This window comes from Diabrotica undecimpunctata, chromosome 9, assembly GCF_040954645.1.
Source record: "Diabrotica undecimpunctata isolate CICGRU chromosome 9, icDiaUnde3, whole genome shotgun sequence".
NCBI lineage: Eukaryota > Metazoa > Arthropoda > Insecta > Coleoptera > Chrysomelidae > Diabrotica > Diabrotica undecimpunctata.
The window spans coordinates 38890395-38912563 of record NC_092811.1 but is presented as its reverse complement, the minus strand read 5'-3'; the positions used below and the strand labels follow the sequence as shown (position 1 = coordinate 38912563).

General features: G+C 32.2%; 2 protein-coding genes across 10 annotated transcripts in view; one reads left to right on the top strand and one right to left on the bottom strand.

Moving 5' to 3' along the window:
• LOC140449879 (uncharacterized) overlaps positions 1 to 22169 on the top strand; it is a 298794-nt gene that overhangs the window by 45708 nt on the left and 230917 nt on the right. For 8 of the 9 annotated variants that reach the window (XR_011951911.1, XM_072543285.1, XM_072543287.1 and 5 more), the window contains exons 1-2: positions 4057 to 4454; positions 18400 to 18555. Coding sequence is in view for 8 of the 9 variants with exons in the window: in XM_072543285.1 (XP_072399386.1) it covers positions 4154 to 4454; positions 18400 to 18555 (457 nt within the window). In the remaining variant the exon portion in view is untranslated. Of the gene's footprint in view, positions 1 to 4056; positions 4455 to 18399; positions 18556 to 22169 lie in introns of those variants that run through there. The other variant, XM_072543278.1, reaches the window with a different exon arrangement.
• Positions 1 to 22169, bottom strand: part of LOC140449881 (uncharacterized) — a 241033-nt gene that overhangs the window by 65159 nt on the left and 153705 nt on the right. The gene's annotated exons all lie outside the window — the stretch shown is intronic.

Genomic DNA, 22169 nt, shown 5'->3' with positions numbered 1-22169 from the left:
TTTTATACTTGTGGAACTGATCCCTAACACCAACTGGAGTTGGACCTTGTCTTATATTCGATACTTACTTACATTCAATATCTATTATATCTTACATACTTATATTCGATATCTATTTAAACCGACTCAGCTGTACGGGTGGATGATAAAACAGTACGCGGACGCGTACCTACATTTATGAATACGTAGTACTCGGTACCTCGGTAGATATTTCTAAGAGAACTCGCGTTAGGTGAAATATGTACTTGGTTTGTTTTTGTTACTGAACGTGGTAAAATAACTTATTTTTCATTTTAAAACATAAATTAATTTCTCAGAAATACAAATAATTTTACATTTATTTTTTACTTGTTCATGCAGTACTCCTAAAATTTATTATAATCATGTTATGCGTTTTCATTTGTTGTTATTCATATTCATTAGGAAATTGTATAAGCTTGTCGATCAGTGAACTATTCAACAAATATACATGAAAAATAATTGCATTTGTCCTTAACTTTTCTCGTGCATTTCTTAACGTTTACAAAGCTTTCGAGAAATATCAACAGATGGCAATTGGTGTGAAGTAGGCGAGACTATCGCCAATTTTTATGAACTTTTTATGCAATCTCTGAATAACAGTAATTTAAGTATTTGAAGTTGAACAGTCATTTTAATAACTATAAAGAAATCTAACAAAATATAAATAATGTTATCGTTATGCTTAGATGTCTATTAAACAAATGATAGCAAACTGATTTCCAAACCAATATTTTTTAACCTGTATTTTTGTGTACACGTATCAGTTTGACCTAATCCACAAAAATACTTGGATCAACCACCTCTAGATCTGACAACAACAAACCCAAAATAATTGTGCCAACGACGTGACTGAAAACTAAAACATGGCCGCTGACAACGCGCAAGCCAGATGCGCGAACAATTCCCGCCGAGTCGAGTGCACCTTCGGGTTGTTCGGTGCTACGGTTGCCTCTTCCGACTGGGGTGGGGATGCTTGAGCTACGTAACCAGAGTACACAAGAATACAAAACCTATTTATTCGCGATTGAAACTAAATGTAGAGGGCAGGTCGATTGCAGTGTTGATTGGTTGAAGGGGAAGAATTACGTCACGAGAGTACAGTTTCGGGCTTAATGTTCATTGGTTAGGTGAAAGAGGCAACCGTAGTAAGTCTACGAACCGTGGGTTGAGTTTACCGAAAGTACAAGCTGAATATAGCCGCAAATGTCAAAAATATTTCGTTTTGGCAGTGTTGGCATGTTTTTATAATGCATAATATGTTGTATGCTTCAAATATAAAGAGATAAATATTTTAAAAAGTACATTTTGATTATTATTGATCATTTTAAAAAGTACATTTTGATTAATTGTAAACATCTGTTGTAATCTGGCAACTGCTGATTTGACGATTGCCAAATCTATCCCCTAATCTATCAAAGGGTAATTGCTAAAAAAATTTTTAATAATTAACTGCAATTATTCTACAAAGAAACAAATATTTACTCATTGTTGTTTTATATAAATCAAAAATTGCAGAATTCATAACATAATATCTTAAAATAGGAAATTCTATTCTCTGAAACTTTTATTATAGTGAAGTTTTTAATTTTAGACAATCATCTTGAAAAAGCTAAGAATTATTTAACTACAAACTAAAAATAGTAAGCATATGTGTTTTTGTTTGAACAAACAAACATAAACAGTTCGATTTCAGTTAGATAAGTTCAGATAAATTTAGTAATTCAGCAATTTTCGGAACAAGATAGATAGATGCATATAATGTACACTACACTGTAATGTAATACCATAGAGTAAATAACAACTGTGGTAAAAGTCTATACTGTGGTAATACAGTATATCGATTTGTATAATTGTTCTGAAACTTGCTGAATTACTAAATTTATCTGAACTTATCTAACTACACACACACACACACACCTCGCGCAAATGGGACTACCGGCAGTGCCGGAGAAATAAAAAAAACTGAATATTCGCATTCGCGAATGTCAGTGGCATTCGCATTCGCGAATGTTCAAAAAATGACATTTGTTACATCACTAGTATAAGATCAAAAGGGGGATGGAATAATAATCCAACTGCCAGACAATTCACTGCTGCTTATAAGAGGTTATTAGTGCGTAGTGAAATTCGGTCTGGTGGTTTAGGAAATTGTGTTCCATTGGACGATATTCCTATTCTAAGTGGTTTAAGTCGATTTAAAAAACCTGAGTTTAATATTTGTTCACCTGAAGCTGATTATTAGAAACATTTTATGAACAATCTTTAGAAACTATTTGGAGCGAACATGACAAGTAATGAATTCGACTGTAATTAGCGAGTGTTCCATTCAAATAATTACTTGCACAGCAGGTTCTTTAAATTGTGTAGATGCATTGTATGGAAACAAATTAAATTATTTAAACTCATTAAATACAAAAAAAATCAAGAAGGATTAACATATATGTCCAAAGATGTGATTGCAATTTGCAAAACATCGGAACATTTTTAAGAATAAACTAGCAAAATTTGGAAAAACCCAATTTTATCTCTATTCTAAAAAATAAAATCATACTCAAATGCGTTCAATTTGAACAATATTTTTGCAATCTACAAGAACATATTTTAGGGTGTGCTTCAAATCATATATATTTTTTAATTGAAGCAATAGTGGACAAATATTTAAACATAAGATTATATTTTATAACAAAAAAACAAAATGAATTTGATAATGTTATTCGAAATAAATATAACAAATTACAACTGTTTAGTGGACAATAAATCAATAATTCAAAAATTTGTTTGCTTTTATCACATCCCCGAATCCTTGTTTATTTCGACCTATGTGTAAAAGTTCGACAAATTAAAAGACTGTCATTTATTTAAATCTTTTATGTACGCCTTGCATAATGTTTGTAAAATTAATAAAATGTAAAATTAATAAAAATAGAAAATTAAACTCAAATTATGATTACTATTATTTGGAATTCAATTATGTAGTTTTATATTGTTCTTATTGGCCTAGGTGATACGCCAATGTTACACGTGTTTGATGCTCACTCGGCTTATACTCGGCTTCACTGTAGTTATCGTTGCGGTCACTCCTTTGACGAGTAGAACTCCCTACTCTAAGCATAATATAAACAAAATGTACTTTTCTAAGCTTCATCTTTTTATATTTGAAGCATACAGCATCTACATTATAAAAACATACCAACGCTGCTATACCGAAATTTTTTGTTCCATGTTTGACATGTGCGGCCATAATCAGCTTGTACTTTCTGTAAATTCAACCGCTTTGTCCGACATGGCATACTCATTAATGCAGTAGCGCACCTAGAATTTGCCTCTGGGGGGGGGGGGGTTTGGTTGGTCATCGAAATTTTTTTTATGATGTTACCTCCATTTTGAGTCCTTAAATTGGGTTAGTAACAGTGTCGAAATAGGGTCCGGGGGAGTTAACCCCCAAAACCTCCCGGGTGCGCCACTGCATTAATGCCATTTGGTGCGTCTTTCACATTTAGTCCCAGTGAAGTCAGCTATAATTGAGCTGTCACAGAACAAATTTTTGACGTTTGTCTGTTTTCATGTATTTATAATGTATACGTTGTAGGCTTCAGTAACAAATAGAGAAGCTTTCAAAAATACATTATTATTTTATGAACTATGCAATTTTTTATATACAACACGAACGAATAAATACTCGTTTCTTCTCATATTAATTGGAGTTAATTATTACAAATTTGTTTTGGCGTTTACCTTTGATAATAAGCTGACACATTTGGCAATCCTCAAATCACGTTGCCAGATTGTTACAGATGGTCACCAGATGTCTGTGGAAAGTACCTGAATACTATTCTTATTATTTTTTGAAAGAATTTCTTTTTTACTGTTAGTTTGTTAACATTCTATTGGATTTTTATTAATTATAAATCACATGCTCTATCCCGATTTATTAGAAAAACATGGCAACACAGCCAAACGCCAACATTTCGTTCTATGAACTTTAATTGACAGCTCAGTTATAGCTAACTTCATTGGGACTAATGTGAAAGACGTCAGACGCCATTATTTAATACACACAAACCTTTGAAAAATTAATCGGGCTATTTTTTTAGTAAAAATAAAATATCAAATTTGGACTTCCATTTATAAAATGGAAAGAAAAGAGGAAAATGAAGATACAGTAACAAATATTAAGTTTGAGAATAGTATTTTTGACAAGTGTGAATTCATAAAAAAAGAACCTGCTCCAGTTTATCAAGATACTTATATTGAAGACTATGGACATGGAGGTTCTGAAATTAGTTTGGACCAAATTAAAACAGAAAAATCAGGTGAAAATATGACATTAGAACAGAAGGAAGATGATTTAGTAGGATTCCAGTATTCTAATAGTGATTTTGATAATTTAAAACAAGAACATTCTAATAAGGGAAGTCAAAGCAGTGATCATGGTATGTATTTTTACATACATTATCTATACAAAGGGTTGTGAAGTAATATTTAAAATTATATATATTTTAATTTTATAAATTTTCTTTGAAATAAGAATTTCTATTCTTTATTCACTAAGTAGTAAACGACATGTAAAAATATTGTTGCCTAAAATGTCTATTATTATGGGTAAATTTTTTTGTGTACAAAAATGGTCAAATAACTAAACAACTGATAAACTTACATTTATTTAATAATGCAGTTATCCCCAATCTATAGAAAAACAAAAGATTTCAATATTACATGTATCTAAATCATATTAACACTGTATACACATTAACATTAAGGATATCCTTTATTTTATTTAAAATAATTGTTTGTGAAATATCAATAAACTCCAAATTCAGGTAGTGAATAGTTGCCAATACCAACATACAAGATAGACTGATAACTGACAGACAGTCAAAAATATTGAAAACTATGAAAAAGTAGCATGGGCAACAAACTCACGTGAGCCCTATAAATCACCAGGAATGGATGGTATATATCCTGTGTTATTGCAAAGAGGGCCAGAACCTACAGCAGAATACGCAATGTACTTAGAAGAAATGAAGCTTTTTGGAAACATTGGTACACTCTCCAGTACATCAAGAACAACATGCCTATAGCAGGGAATTCAACTGAGACAGCACTCGACAAGTAATTCTGGTGTGGGGGCAAAACTGGACATGGTGTGGGGGCAGGAATATATTCCAAAAATCCAAAAATTAGAGAAAGCTTTGCCTTGGGGAGGAACTGCATCGTTTTTCAATTGGAAATTTATGTAATACTGCAGCTCTTAAAAAGAGCTGCAGTATATTACAGCAAAAAGAGCTCTTAAAAAATAGCAGATCCATACAAAAGGCTTATCAGGAAGTGACTTCTAGGCTGGTGTGGGACTGCATCAAAGAACTGAATAAACTGGGAGACAGGAACAAGACTGAGCTTGTCTGGGTACATCAGGGCATTGAAGGCAACGAAAAAGGAGAATAATCTGCAAAAAGAGGATCGAACAAATCAAGTGAACTGACTTTAATCCTGGGAATACCAAAGGCTGCAATTCGTAGGGTTGTAGAGGACTTGATAAAAGACAGCCATGACTGATATTGGGAGAGAATCCCAAAAATAAAAAAAAATGGAAAAATCTTAATTTATGGACCATATAGAAAAAGAAGAGAGGAACTGCTTCATATGGACAGGTACAAACTGAGAACAGTAACTGGATTGTTGACGGGGCATGCACTAGTAAGAGAATTTCTAAATAAAATAGACATTTACAATGGAGACCTTAACTGCAGACTCTGTGGTAAGCAACTAGAAACTGTAAAACATCTATTATTCATTGACCATGAGGAACTGTACTGTAAAGGATAAAAACTGTATGGGCAACCAAGAGGACAACTGTGTTGTATTTAGGACACACCAAGCCAAAGACCTGTACAAACTTCTACAGGGTACAAAAAACTTGGTGTAGGAAACACAATAAGCTAGCTTCAGTGATAACAGAAATCTTTTTGATCAGATTGGCCCAGAGAGACAAAAAATACCTGACAAATGGAAAGCAGTATATTAGTACCTGTTTACAAAAACAAAAGATATATGCAACAATGCAGGAATTTCTTTCTTCTTTATGTGCCTTTTCTTCTCAGAAGGTTGGCACCCATAATAGCCATTAGGATCTTTGATGTTGCTGTTCTGTAGAATTGCAGTTTAACTACCTTGTGATGGAGGGTTTCCACCAAATGGACATTTGAGTTTATGTTTGGTTTATTTATTTATTTATTTTATTAATTTATTTCAATGGTAGAACCATTTACAATAAAATACAACAAATAGTAAAAAGTAAAGATTATGTACAATAAACATAAAAACAATAACAAAGAAACAATTAAACAGTAAACATTTGTACATTAAAACAGTATATCAAATCAAACAAATATCAAATTAGATTCTTAAGTTGCCTTTTGAAAACATTAATGTTTGGACAGAATGGATCCAATAGGAGGTCATTGCAAGAGCTGAGAATTCTGGACAAGGGAAAATGATGAGCATAATCAGTCCTATGAAAAGGAATATATATATATATATATAAGAGTGCAGTGTGTCTAGTTCTATGTATTGTATTTAAGTACACATTAGCTAATAATGGGGGGCAATTAATAACATTGTTTAGAATTTTAAACAAAAATAACATATCAGCTCTCAACCTGCGGTTCTTCAGTGTAGCAATGTTAGACTGAGACATTATTACAGAATAATCTATGAAATAATTTTTAGTATTTCTTAAATTTATATGTGCTTTAAAAGCTAATCTTAGAAACTTCCGCTGAATGCTCCTCAATCCATCAATGTAGACTTGATGAAATGGGGACCAAACAACAGAGCAATATTCAAGACCTGAGTGTACCAGAGAGCAATACAATAATTTTAATACAATAGGTGAGAGATCATGACTGTTATGATAAAACCAAGACTATGAAATACTGTTTCCTTAATTTTAAGAAAATAGCTTCTAAATGTCAATGCAAAATCCAATAATACACCCAAATCTCTAATCTCAGTAACTGAATCCAATAGTACATCATTAAGAACATATCTATTAGCTATTAGATATTTCTACAACCAAATGAAATACAAGAACATTTAGTTTGATTTAAGCTTAAACCATTTTGTTTTGACCATAAACATATATCGCACCCTCAGTGCAAGACTGCAGTAACTCAAAATTTTATGAAAATGAAGTAATCATAGAATTCGACTGTAAACATGCATATCTATCCCCTGTAAAACTTTAGTAACTTTCAAATGCTTAACCGGTTAAATATTACAACAACAACAGTTTAACTATTTTGAGTTTTTGTACATAAGTTCCGTGCAAAACTGTTGTAATTCTAATGTAACAGAGTTACAACAGTTTTGCACGAAACATTGCAATGGTTTCGATAACAAGCATGAAAGGCACGACAAAAATAAGATATTTGTTATTTTAATATCTATATCTGTGGTGTTTAATTTTAATATACAGCGTGTCTACGTAATCCATTAACGGCCGAGACAATAAAGAAAGATTTACGAGACCAATCTATTCATGTAAGTTTTATGTCCTTTATGTGACATTATATTTTCCATAAAATGGGTGCGAAGTCGTTTGACCGTTAATCACTGTACTCAAGGTAGCCTGATTTGCATATTTTTATTATAGTCTTTTTGTTTTGAATTTAACTAAAAATATTGCAAAATTCAAATGGCCAAAAAGAAAGATTTGGTATACTTATGCCATTCGGGTATGATACCAGAAGCCCACCATAGTTTTTATAAAAATATTTTGGCCCAAGATTATATACGAGAAGAGGACAACAACTAACAGAAATTACGTCTACACTTTTTACAATTTTCTCCGTGCAAAAGTGTTGTAACTTTAAAATTCTAATACTAAATGTGTAGTGATTAACAATTTTCTCCGTGCAAAAGTGTTGTAACTTTGAAATTCCTAATTTTTTTAGCATTAATATAATTTACTTAAATTTCTATTTTTGGTTAATGTAATATAGGCTGAAAAGCATGCAAAATCATAATTAAATGTTAATTTTTCCTAAAACTTGTGTCTTATTTCACCAATATTAGCACGAAAATAAACAAAATCGTCTTTATCTCGAAACTTACTTATTCTGACTTACTGCAGTCTTACACTGAGGGTGCGATATATATATATATATATATATATATATATATATATATATATATATATTATTTACATCATCTTGCAAGATAGCTCGGATTTATCATGTATACAACGAAATAACATAAGATCATCAGAAAATAGCAGAAAGTGTGAGTTTTTGATAGCCTTACCAATATCATTAATGAACAAGTTAAAAACAAGGGACCACAATGAGACCTTTGTCACCAGAACAACAATGGAATTCTTTAGAAATATAATTGTTAATATGAACTTGCTGTGTATGTCCCATCAGAAAATTTTTAATCCAATTAACAATGGGGTCACCAAAGCCAGATACATGAAGTTTATGGACCAAAAGGTTATGATTAACCTGGTCAAAGGCTTTTGAGAAAGCAGTGAATTTTATTTTCAAATGCACTCAAGTATTGTTGGTAATTCAGAAGGTTTGTTACTGTTGACTTCCCATTAGAAAATCCATGTTGTTCATCAATAATTATGTTTCTGGGAGCCTAGGTGAGATTTATCAATACCAATTTCCAAGAAGTTTCGGGTTTGCTGATTTGAATAGTTATAAAGTACTTACGATGTCAGTTGGACAAGTATAAAAACAAAATTCGATACTCAAGTGTCGGCGCCTTTTGTAAAACAGGCGGCGCAATAGAAATTAATTAATAAACTTTTATTTTTAAATTAAGGTCTAATATTTTGTTAAACAGTAATAATATTGTTAATTATTCACATTTTTTTATGAACTTGACACCAAAGATGATTAAAAGTTAATACACATAGTCCATTCACTAACGGTAAGATATTGTAAAAACCTCTAAATTTTAAAGAACCACTGGGATTGACATGAAATTTGGCATACACATATAGCTAACGTGTCAAAGAAAAAAAGTGATATTGTGCCGATGTGTATTTTTGCCCTGGGGGTGGGTACCGCCCCTTCTCGGGGGTGAAAAGATATACATCCAAAATAAGTCCGGAAGTGGATAAACTGACTAATTCTAGGCAACTTTTGTTCTATAGAGGTCTTTACTAAATCAATACTTTTCGAGTTATTTGCGAGTGAATATATTCATTTTTCAACAAAAACACCACGTTTTTGGACGGTTTCTCGCAAACAACTCAAAAGGTAAGTATTTTATGGAAAAAATGTTGTTATCAAAAATACAGTTTATAAAAAAGTGAAAACAATATTATATGTATGAAGTCTGTATACCCAGCAGAAGCGGAGTTATAGCTAATGAAAAATAGATTCTTACCTATTCGTCAAATTCCATATCGAATAATTCAACGTGAAATAATCAAAAAAATGTTTTTTTACTTTTTTTTTTAAATTGTTTAAAGGAATCTTTATTTTTGATTTTTAAAAAGTTTCTAGCATCAAATGTAAGCAAGTTACGCTCAAAACAAAGTTGATCCCTTTTTTTGGTAAAAAATAATCACGAATATGATCTGTAAGTTTCGTCGGTTTAAAGAGCTTATTTTTGAAAGATACTTACATGAAATCGGCCAATTCGTCTTCCAGTCGAATTGTCTCTTAGGTTATAGATTAATGGAGAGATCACATTTACTACGGTACACAGAACATATTTTTGACAAGTTGTGGAAGTCTTTGTGGAAATATTCACACAATTAAACACTATCACTATCCGTGTGTCCAGAACTTGAGTCGTCGTTTGTGTTTATAACTACCGGTTCAATTGGTGGTAAAGTAGGATATTCTTTTTCTTTTACTTGAACATTAGCTACACAATTTTTCCAAATGTCAGTTTTGTTAAGTTCTTCGATCACTGTTCTTATATTTTGGACAACAACGTCACTTAATTGAGGAAATTGATTCATTTTCCGCAATTCCTTTTTTACTTCGGCCCATATCATTTCAATTGGGTTGAAAACACAATGATATGGAGGGAGCCGTAAAACCGTATGCCCGTGGCGTTCAAAGAGTTTATCTATTACATATTCTTTTTGAAAATTTTGTTGCTTAATTAATTGCAACAATTCCTTTTTGGTACATTTACTAGGTGTTGCTATGCCTTTGTTCTCCATAAATTCTATGATATCTCCCTTCTTGGAGCTAGTATTTGGAATTTTGGTGTAGAGTCTAGAATGGTATGACGCATTGTCCATTACTATCACGGAATTTGTCTTAATATTCGGTAAAAGCTGTTCCGTTGTCCATTTTTCGAAAAGTTCAGCCGTCATATCCTCATGATAATCAGCTGATGACTGTTTAATGTTTTTGGCCGATAATAACAAGGCATTAGGTACAAACCCGCTCTTAGTTCCAGCATGTAGAATTATAATTCTTTTTCCTCTCGAACAAGGAGTACTCTAGCAGCACTTTTTGCTATCATCCATCCAGCCATATTGAACTACATCATGGGTGTCAAACCACGTTTCATCAAGATACACAATGTCTCTGTTGTCATCTCGATATTCCTTTATTTTACGTAAATAATGTTGCCTCTGTATCACAATCCTTGTAGATTCCATAATTACCATTCTCTTGTCTAATTTTTTATAACTAAATCCGCATTCTATTTGCATTTTCAACTTGTCCTGAAGCATTTCCAAAGTTGGAACTTTGTTGTCCTGATAAAATTCGTAGACATAGCGACAAATAACGTCTTTAGTGGCCTTATCAATCTTTTTAAGGTTTTGTCCAACTCTTTGACGTTTAACAGAATGATCACTTACCTCCCCAGCTGCAATAACACGTAAAATTGTCGTACGCGCAAGTTTGGTAAGTTCACATATCCTTAACACAATATTATTTTCCGAAAGTGTACTATTTTCGCCTCTTAAACAGGAATATATATTTAGAATAATCCTTTGCGCTTGAATATGTAAGTCCTTATTTACAAATTCCCAATTTATTGGTGTTGGATCTAAAAGAAATATTTTTACTTTTAATTGTTAAAAAAAGTAGATTAAGGGTGAATATTATGACCGAGCATCCCTATACAACTAATAATTAAACTTGTTTTAAATAAGAATTTACATACCTAAATCGTCCGTTGGATTGTCGCTAGTATTCTCGTTGGTATCACATTCAAATGGTCGCCAAAAAGCCATCTTTAATGTATTTACAACTTATTTCTACTGTCTTAACTCAAACTTAACTAAAACACAACACTACTGTTTGCACAAAAATATTAAAAATATACGTGAACTTGCTGTCGTACACGACGATATATCGACGACTGAATATATCGTTTAGTATGAGAAACCTGACAAGGCATTTTTGACCAGATAACGATAAAGTTTGAGCGTAATAACTTCCGAAGAATTTGACTAATTACACTTCAGTAGTGCCCGATAAGATACGTAGAAAATAATAAGCCACAGCTGCAATGTGGACAATACCGTTAGTGATCAATTACAAATACAGTAGTCTCTCTCTATAACGATTCCCTATATAACGATAATTCCTCTATAACGATGAAAATAGTAAACGTTGGTTGGTCCGTCATAAGAACAATGTATTAATTCTTTCTCTATACCGATATCGTTCTCTCTTTATAGCGATAACTTTTTAGCGTTCAATAGTTGATGACAAATGTGTTATTGTGTTTAAAGTTCAGACTACCTGAGTCACGAGTGGCACGGTCATTGTCCAGCGGTTGTTTTGTTTTGCGCTTAAGGAATGCGGCCACCCATTCTACTCTTTCTTATCAGAGAATTAAGTGACTCACGTTTATTGTTCGGGCGGCGTACCTGTTATCACACAGATGTTGTCATCTATTGACGACTTTTCATTTCCAGTTTGAGTTGTGTCTTAGTGTGTCAACAGTCAACATGTTTTCGAAAAAGCGTAAAGTTTTCTCGGTGGAGGAAAAGTTATCGTTAACTCGAGAAATAGAGAAAGATGAAAAGCAATCGGATGCCGTTCGCTGGACGGTGCTGTCTCAGTCAACTGTGGCTACGATATGGAAGGACAGAAAAAAGTGGCCTAAAGCGGAGATGGAGGGCGGTAGCAGGAAGAAGTTGCGGAAACCTGAGCACGAAGATTTAGATCGCGCTATGCTTCAGTGGTTCCAGCAGCAGCGTATGAACCATATTCCACTTTCTGGGCCTGTGGTTAGGACAAAAGTTGAGTTTTTTGCAACTAAACTTGGAATCAAGGCATCTGAGGGTTGGCTGAGCAAGTGGAAGCTGCGGCACAAGATCAACTATGAGCAAATCAGCGGAGAGGCTGGCCATGTTAACAAAAACGTAACGGATGATTGGCTAGAAAACGTGTGGCCTGGACTGAAGGCACGATATGCGTCAGACGACATTTTGAATGCGGATGAGACTGGATTGTTTTTTAAAATGACACCAAACAGAACTTTAAAATTTAAATTGGAAAAGTGCGTTGGTGGAAAGCTCTCTAAGGAACGCATTACAGTTTTAGTGGCCGCTAACATGACCGGTTCGGTGAAGCGAAAATTGTTAGTGATAGGGAAGTTGAAAAACCCGCGTTGCTTTAAAAATATAAAATATCTACCGGTGACCTATAAAGCAAATAAGAGTGCGTGGATGACCTCGGAAATTTTTGAAGAAGCGATAAGGAAAGTGGGATGTCGAGCTTAAAGGGAAAAAAATTCTTTTGCTTGCAGACAATTATCCTGCTCATCCTGTATTGCGCGACCTTAAAAACATCGAACTCTGTTTTCTGCCAGCAAACACAACGAGTGTCCTTCAGCCCATGGACCAAAGTGTCATCAAGAGTTTGAAAAGCCATTACAGGAAAAGACTTTTGATGGAATTGATTGAGAATAATGGAGATCTTAAACTAAACATTCTTGACGCCATCCTAATGACTAGTAAATCCTGGGACGAGATGACGAGCAATACGATAAAACATTCCTTCAAACACGCAGGATGGCTGGAAGATCAAGGATTGACTGATGATGAAGATGACCTGCCATTAGATGTTTGGGCCAGACAGTTTGAACTTACTATCACCTACGGACCGGAAGAGCTAACAGATTTTGAAGAAGTTGATGAAAATGTAGCTACAACATCTGGACTTTCTGACGAGGACATCCTGCAAGCACTTCGTGTAGGAGAAGAAGAAAACAGTGACTCGGAAGTGGAAGCAGAGCCAGAACCAGCTCCGACCCCTAAGCAGGCATTGGATGCGGCAAAAGTACTGCATCGATTCTTCATCCATCAGGAAGACGATATGAGTACTGTGAAAGATTCGATGCGTCTTCAGGACAAGGTCAGGTCAGTTCTGTGGAAAGGGAAAAGAAGACAGATCAAGGTGACAGATTTTTTTGGTAATGTAGGGTAAATATATTTTACAGTAGCATATTATTTTTTTTATTGTACACTACACATGTTTTAATTGTACAGTCATTTTTTATACTGTATTGCTTATATTATTCGTTAATAAATCTATGTGGAATACAATGTTAATTCATTTATATTCGTTTTGATAATTTTTTTAAATTAAAATAGGTTATTTAGTACAGTATTATTAATATTACAGTACCGAATTTTGTCTCTCTCTGTATAACGATCTCTCCTTATAACGATGTAAATTCTCGGTCTCTTGCATATCGTTATATAGAGAGAGGACTGTAATGTTTATATTTCTGAATTATTCGGGACTGGACCCGAAAAATTCCTTAACTTTTATTGAAATTTAAAATTGATGATTAAACGTAATACATACATAATGCAAATGAAATGTAATGTGCTTATTAATTTTATTATAATAAGTTTATCACGACTACACTGTTATTGTGTTTATTATATGTTTGCCGCCTTTGAAACATGAGAAGCAATTTTTGCCAGATAATGGCAAAGCCAGATTTGGTTTCAGTGTATGCACTTCCGAAAAATTTGACCAATTACATTTCAGTAGTATTACCCAATAAGATGCGTTAAAAAGTAATAAGCCACGCCAATATCCATGTGGACTAATACCAGGAGTAATCAATAATTACAGAATTACAAAGGTTTATCTTTATTTCTACAGTCCATCTAATTTAGATAACGATTTACGTCATTATCTACGTCAGAGATTGAAGTTGACATAGTTGCCAAAGAATAAAAAAATCCTGAATCCATTTTAAATCAAATAGGTCACATATTTATTGCAAAAGTGTACAACAACAGTATACAACAAAATAAATTAATATTTAATGTAAATAAATAGAAACAAAACAAGAGTTAAAAAATAATCTTGTTAAAAACAATTTGAGCCGCTTGTTTAAAAAACAACATCGTTTAAGTAATAGTAAATAATAAAAACAAAACTAAAGTGTCAACACCGCAACTGTCAAATAAGTGTTACCAATTTATGCCAAAATTTTACCTTCGTTCGATTACAGTTACAGTGTATTCCGAACAAATGTTCTTGATAAAAACGCTTTATAATGCATTTATACAAATTAAATAAAACATATTATTGTGTATTTCTTTAAGTTAACATCAATAGAAATTTTTAAATATTATTTCTACGCGTATATAATAAAATATGTCTAGTGGCTGTAATGCCAGTGTACTCGGTAAAGTGATTCTAAAAAAGAACACACCTACACCCTAAATATTTCGTGTTGGTATCATGTGACGTCACAGGCTATGACGCCGATGACGTAAATCGTTATATAAACTAGATGAAGTGTATGTTCGCCGTAGAATTACTGACTGAACCCCAAAAATTGTTCTTTCCCAATTCATATCGTTTCTACTATACCTCTATACTTGTTAACACACTCACCATTGTCAGATTTATAGATAGGTGTAAGAAAACTATTTTTCCAATATTGTAGAAATACAGATGATGCCAATGATAAATTGAACATTTGTTGTAAAGGTTTACAAAGGGAAAAAATACAGTTCTTAATAAGTGCTGCAGGTATACCATCAGGCCCTGAAGGATATGTAGTTTTTAAACTCATAATCCCCTCGAAATCATCAGTCGGACTATTTATAGATTATAGATATAGATTGACTATTTCATCACCATTCTGATCTACTACATTCCCACCTTTATTAGGCATTAGATTAGGATAAGCACTAGACCCATTTAGCTCTAACATGGCTCCAAAAAGAGTGGGGATTACTTGAAATATTTGCTTGAATATTCTCTAAATAGTTCTTATAACATACTGCTTGTAATGATTTACATCCTTTAATATTCCTGTGAGCTATTTTTTTTCTGTATGACAGGCTCAATAAATTCTCGCAAAAACCAAACTGGAAAGTTTAGTGATTTAAATAATTTGATAGGAACAAACATATTGATGGCATCATATAAAATATGGTAAAAATTTCCTCTGCAGCAATTCATATCTCATTCATATAGTACCTTGTTCCAAGGAGTTGAGGCTAAATATTCATTTAAAACTTGATAATTACATTTTTTAAAATCATGATAGAAGACATATTTAAGAAACAAATTTAAATTGACTGCATGTAACAATATAGTATAAGCTGAATGATGTTGCAAAGTATTCAATAGAATATCAGTTGAAATCGACACAACTGCATCCCTCTGAGTACAGAAAACTAGATCTAAAAATTTATTATTAAGGTTAGGCCAAGTATTTACTTTTGACATATTTTGAAAATTGTAGCAAGTACAAATAATATTTGCTGGAGAGTGATGCGGACACTCAACTGTAACAACATTATTAAGATTCTCCCAGGATGCCTCAGATAGGTTGTAGTCACTGAATCTATCCGCTAAGTTCAACGTACAGGTGGAATACTCCTCATATAGTGTCCCAGATGACTGTAGGAAAGTACACAGCACCAATGACTAACTTTTTTGTGCCACACATTACCTGTGTAAATTCCACAGAGGAATCGATAGGCCTAACCATCATTGAAAAAAGGTGCTTATGAACAGCAATAAGAACAACACCACATGAGTCTTTGAACTAGTTTGAGTGTCCCTGTCATGTCTATACTCATTAAATTCACTCAATCCCAATTCAGCATCTAAGATTCTAGATGTAAGCAATGTTTCAATAATAATAATATCATAACTAGAGAGACTCACAGCATGTCTGAAATTCTGAAGTTTAGTGCACATACTGCCAACATTCTGAAAGTATAAGTTCAATGGTCATTTTTTAAATTATTGGATTTACTGACAATGATTTTGGGTACCCCATTAAAGTACTTGATCTTCTCACCCTGTGTTTTTCTGAATTCTAACTCCTGATAAAAGGCCTACACTTTCTCACGCTGTAAAGGGGTAAGATCAGCTACAATGCGCAAATTAGAACACATTCAAGATCTACAATGTTTTAAACATGAGATAACTATTGCTGAATCGTTAAATGCGGCTTTAAGAGGTCTTGGTTTATCTGTTAGTTGACCAAGATGAAAAGCTTTAAAGGCGCTGTTCGTTACACCTATTTTATTGAGAATTCCTTGGACCTCATTTCTATCAAGTTCAGCAGAGATGTTAGATTCACTGGAGTGGTTTTCAGGTACATTATATATAATACTATTTTTGGCTCTCTGGGTCCTGTCCTGTATCTCCACAAAAACTGCATCGGTTCCTTTGACATCTACACAATTTTGAATGTTATCATTTCCAGCACTACTTACTGATTTGTTGCCAGTGTTAGATTCTTTAATAATCCTAAGATCTTTTTTTAGATCATCATCGATTATTTCAAAACTTGTTTTTAAACTTTTCATCTCCACACTTATCTTACTAATTTCCTCCTCTAATTCTTTAATATTCTGGGTGCTGGCAATTTTCACCTCACTTAAACCGTTTTCAAGTGCACTGACACGATTGTTTAGATTTAGGGCGTTCATAATCCCAGGTACACAATCCTTACACAAGTAAGGCATGATTCTGGTAGCTAACAATAAACAAATGTTTGTAAAACAAAAACAAAACTGAAACAAAACCAAAACTCTTGTTTCCATTAAACTGACCACATTTTGTTGAGTTTTGTTTTTGTTTTCGGTCTTTTTCCACTGGTTGTCACGAGGAAGTCAAAGTACAGTTTTTTCTTCAATAACCAACCAACATGTTTAGATCCACGTTGATATTGTAAAATTAGTTTTTTAAATTTTCTTCCAGTTTCTATCCAGTTTTTATTAAACAATTAGACAATTTCTTTGTAGGAATTCATTTTTTTAATTCTATTTTTATAGATGCCATCCTTTGGGTACCACAAATTTCTATGTTCCCGGGAGGCATCTATTAAGGTACATATTTCTTCAGTAGTCCACTGCTTTTTGGAAACTTTGCCACCTTTAGAAATTATCTATTAAGTTTCACTTAATTCTGTTTAATTGACAACAACTAATTTAGTACAAAATTCGTAATAAGATTAATAAGGCGACAATAATAAATACAACTGACCATTTTTACTACACAGACTCGAGTTTCAAAACACGCTGAAACCTTTTGATGTTACCGCTTTCTTGGAACTGATTCAAAACACGAAAGTCTTCAAAACACTTGCGAAAAGTTGCTGTTTTGTTTTATTCGATACGAGTTTGTATTTTGTTTTGTCCGTTTGGTGGAAAGCCGCCATTAGATTGTTTAGCCAGGAAATACATTTTCTACATGATCACGTGCAGTAGTTCGTAGCGCTTACCTCTCATAACATGGCGCAAATATTGCAACTTTCTTATTTTGATAGTGTTTAAGACTTATTTTTGTTTTCTCATTCGTTTCTATACTACGTGTTTGTAACTCTGTTCACTCAGCTCTGACAACATCGCTTTGTATTTGTGCCGGCTTCGGTTTAAATCTACTAGCTGTTTTGTTTATTTTATCAATATATCCTTACCTCTCTCTATTATTATCAGTGTTGCTTTACTACACTGAATATAACTTTTATCGCAGTGAATTTTAACTTGTTTTATTGCTTTTCACTTTATAATAATCACTTGGTATTGTTAGGATTATCATTGTCTTCTACCAATTTCAATGCTTATCGATAAATTTCGCAAATGGCGGTTATCTGTTCCTGTGGTGTATAAATTTTATCAATAAAAATAGAGTAATAGGTTATTTAATGTACATTTTTAATTCTTTTTCTGTTTTTTTTTGCTACAAACTCAGGTAATTGAGTTCAGTTGGGTTTATACATAAAAAATATTAGTCATTTAGCTATTTGAGTACACATAAAATTATTATAAAAAAACATTGTAGTTTAATACTAATAATAATTTTAATTAAATTGAAGTAAAACAAGAATTTAGTCAAGACTACTGTAGAGTAGAAATATATTGTAATAAGGTGAATGATGCTCTTTTAGATAGCTTCAAAAATGAAATTAAAGAGGAACCTAATAGAGAATGTACACATGATGCACTTGATGATTCAGAATTAAATGAATACTCGTTAAAAATTGAAATAGAAGAAGATGAAGTTAAACTTATGCCATATGAAGAAAAACAAACAAACGAAAAAGGTAAGTGTGTAACAAGAATTCATATATGGTTCTTCTTAGACCATTCTTTCAGTGCCCCATTTCTTTCTAATACGTGTATATAGCCTAGCAAATATTAAATGAAACTATAAATCACAAATCACGCATCGTAAGTGGTCAAAAGTAGCCGAAATCACGTGCTCTTTAAGACTTCTAGGAAATTTTAAATTCGATCATTGGCGGCGCGTTAGAAAATGTTTACTTGCTGGTCACTTTCCATTGTAACAATAGAATATTGTATTTCTGCTTATAATATTAAAAATAATACATTAGACCTATTTTATAAAATAAGTTTTCATTCACATTAATAATGTGTAGATTGAGCGGATGTGCGAAAGTCGACTATACACCTGTATAGTCAGCCTGTAAGATGTAAAATACTCAAATTAGTATATTATTTTTATAGTTCAGGAAATGAAGCTCGAAAAAAGTTAAAACCTCGCATTTTTTTCGTCCTGCAAGGATTGAGTTGAAATTTTAACAGAAGGTAGGTGATAGCCCAAGGATCAAAATCTATATCGAACCGAAGTGCGCTGAAGGGTTTTAGGGGTGAAATCTACCCCTAATTGTCAAAAATTATAAAATAACATATTAAACCTGAATATGGGTAAGATTTGGTTTGAATTAATTAAATAATGATAGTTTCGTGCTTTTGAATAAAGTTCCATCATATTTCAACCCTTAAAAAGCGACCCTTGTTAGAGATTAATGTAAAAAAAATTAGTAATGCTAAGAAAATGATTTCACCTTGGAACGATTTGCATAAAAATTTGGAATTAAGCTCAACTCACCCTCTGCTTTATAGTTTATGTCATGCCGATGAACCCAAATTGTTCTTAGGTGTGAAAACTACCCCTAATTTTCAAAAATTGTAAAATAACATTACAAATCTTAAGATGAGTGAAATTTTGTTTGGATTAGTTAAATAGTGATTTTTTTATACGTTAAAATACAATTTCATAAATTTTCAACCCTTAAATATCAATTGTTATGAGTGCTATAGGTGAAAACAATTTTTTGCCAAAATTTTGATACTTTTCAACTTTTGAAAATCACCCTTTACAACATTGCAGTTTTTATAAACTAATTTAATAGATATAAATTGAAAAAAGTAGAATTAAATACAAAAAAATTTATCAACATAAAAAGGCACCATATATTCTTATACATTTACATAAATAGTTGAAAATATTTACATTTCTAGGTAAAACAATTATAATATTAATTTTATTCGTCATCAATTACATCTTCATCGTGATCTATGTCATCCTCATACTTTTCAACTTTTGAAAATCACCCTTTACAACATTGCAGTTTTTATAAACTAATTTAATAGATATAAATTGAAAAAAGTAGAATTAAATACAAAAAAATTTATCAACATAAAAAGGCACCATATATTCTTATACATTTACATAAATAGTTGAAAATATTTACATTTCTAGGTAAAACAATTATAATATTAATTTTATTCGTCATCAATTACATCTTCATCGTGATCTATGTCATCCTCATCTTCTTCAATTATTGGTGGACTATTATTGCACCCTACACCTGAGCACCCAGAACAAGTAGAGTTACAGTATAAACCAACTTTTCTGCACCCACATGAAACGTCGCATCCTTTTTGCATTGGCAAAAAATAATTTTCAAAAGTTCATCGGGTGCAGGTTGTTTGTTCATGCGTACGGGTAATAACAAACCATCTTTGGAATACCATCCCCAATCTGTTGCTCTGATATTAAAAAAATTAATTGGTTTTTTTTAACGTATTTCCTTCATTTTTAACGATAGAGTGTTTCTTCAAAAACGATTTTGTAGAGGTTTTTAAGAGCTATAAGGATCTGTGAATTAAATTTTTTTGGAACCATTGGGTTTTAAATGGGGTGAGTTTAAAGGGCTCGAAAAAGATGGTGCTTGATCGTAAATCGATGCTTTAAACGGCTATATCTCGCCAAATATTCATTGTATAACAAATCTAAATAAAGGAAAATTTTAGTCATTAAAAAAGCTACAATTTAGTACATTTTTATTTTTTTCATATATTCAGTATTTTCGGGGATATTTAAAAAAAGAAGGTTAAAAAATATGAAATTGTAAATCGTTTCTCGCTTTAAGCTGTACTTTTTCTAAAACTAAGCATTTTAAATGGGTCAAACTTCTTGGACGTATTAACAATACATGTACAAAGAGAATTGCAGAAGGGTGAAGATCGATTTTAATTATGGGGTTGGTTAGGGAGTTGTTTTCATCGATTTTTTCGTAAAAAAATGAGGTATTGACCTTATTTTCATCATAACTCACTCAATTTTTGAGCTAGAGTCTTTTTTTTATGATAGGTCTATTTATGCTCTTTAAAAAAGGTTCTATGAGTTTTCTTCCAAAAATGCATCATTTTCCCGATATTTGACTTTGAATCTTTCAAATTTGGCATTTGAAGAAAACCGCTGAACATTGATAGGCCGTATTTCGGTTCCTATTATATCGCAAAAACATTTTAAAAAATAAATTGTATTTGTCTTTTTAAAAGCTACAAATTTGTTCTCTACAATTTTTTTGATAAAATGCACCATTTTCGAGTTATTCGCGAAAAATCGATTAAAAACGTCGATTTTTTCGTCTAAACGTTGTTACTTTCAATCGCGAATAACTTGAAAAATATCAGTTTTACAAAAAAAATGTATAGAACATTTTTTGTTTAGAATCACTTTTTTAATCGAAACCTGTGGTTAAAACGTAAAAAAAAAATTTTCACCCCCGAGATGGGGCGGCAACCACCCCTAAGGCTTTGGCGCACTTTGGTTCGATATAGATTTTGATCCTTAGGCTATTACCTACCTTCTGTTAAAATTTCAAGTCAATCCACGCAGGACGAAAAAATTGCAAGGTGAAATGCTTCATTTTCTGGACTATTATTTCAGAACGATATTTAATTATTTAGTATGTCAATAGAAAGAGCTGGCAACCACAGATGCTTGTTTGGTTTGTATATATATATATATATATATATATATATATATATATATATATATATATATATATATATATATATCGTTACCTCGTAGGTAAAGGACACTATGTCCATTTTCTTACTTTTTCAGGAGAGGAGTTTTAAAATTTTTTAAATTTGTAATCAGTAAATACTCAAATGTTTCTTATATTTAACCAAGATTAATATATTATTATTGTGGTTAATCCTTTTTCATTCCATGAAGTGTTATATACCTGAGGTTTACCGTTCATTATTTAAATTTTTTTTTTTAAATGTGTAGTTGGACATAGTGTTGTTTACCTCTAACAACTTTTTTAAATAATGTTGCATTGCATGTTAAGGTCTTTACGAAATAAACAATACAAACACATTAAACAGCCTATACTATTATTTTATTAGAGGTAAATATTATAATGTTATAATAATTAAGTAAAATTAAAGACGACAAGTTTCAAAATTGTTAAAGATGCTCCATATCATCTTCATCTTCTTGTGGGTAATCGTTTGTGGCTATATCGCTATGTGTTAAATTTTGATAAAACGCATGACAAACTGACGGAACAAAAGGCAGTAGTGCAATTAAGTCATTGTATTTTTGTTTTGT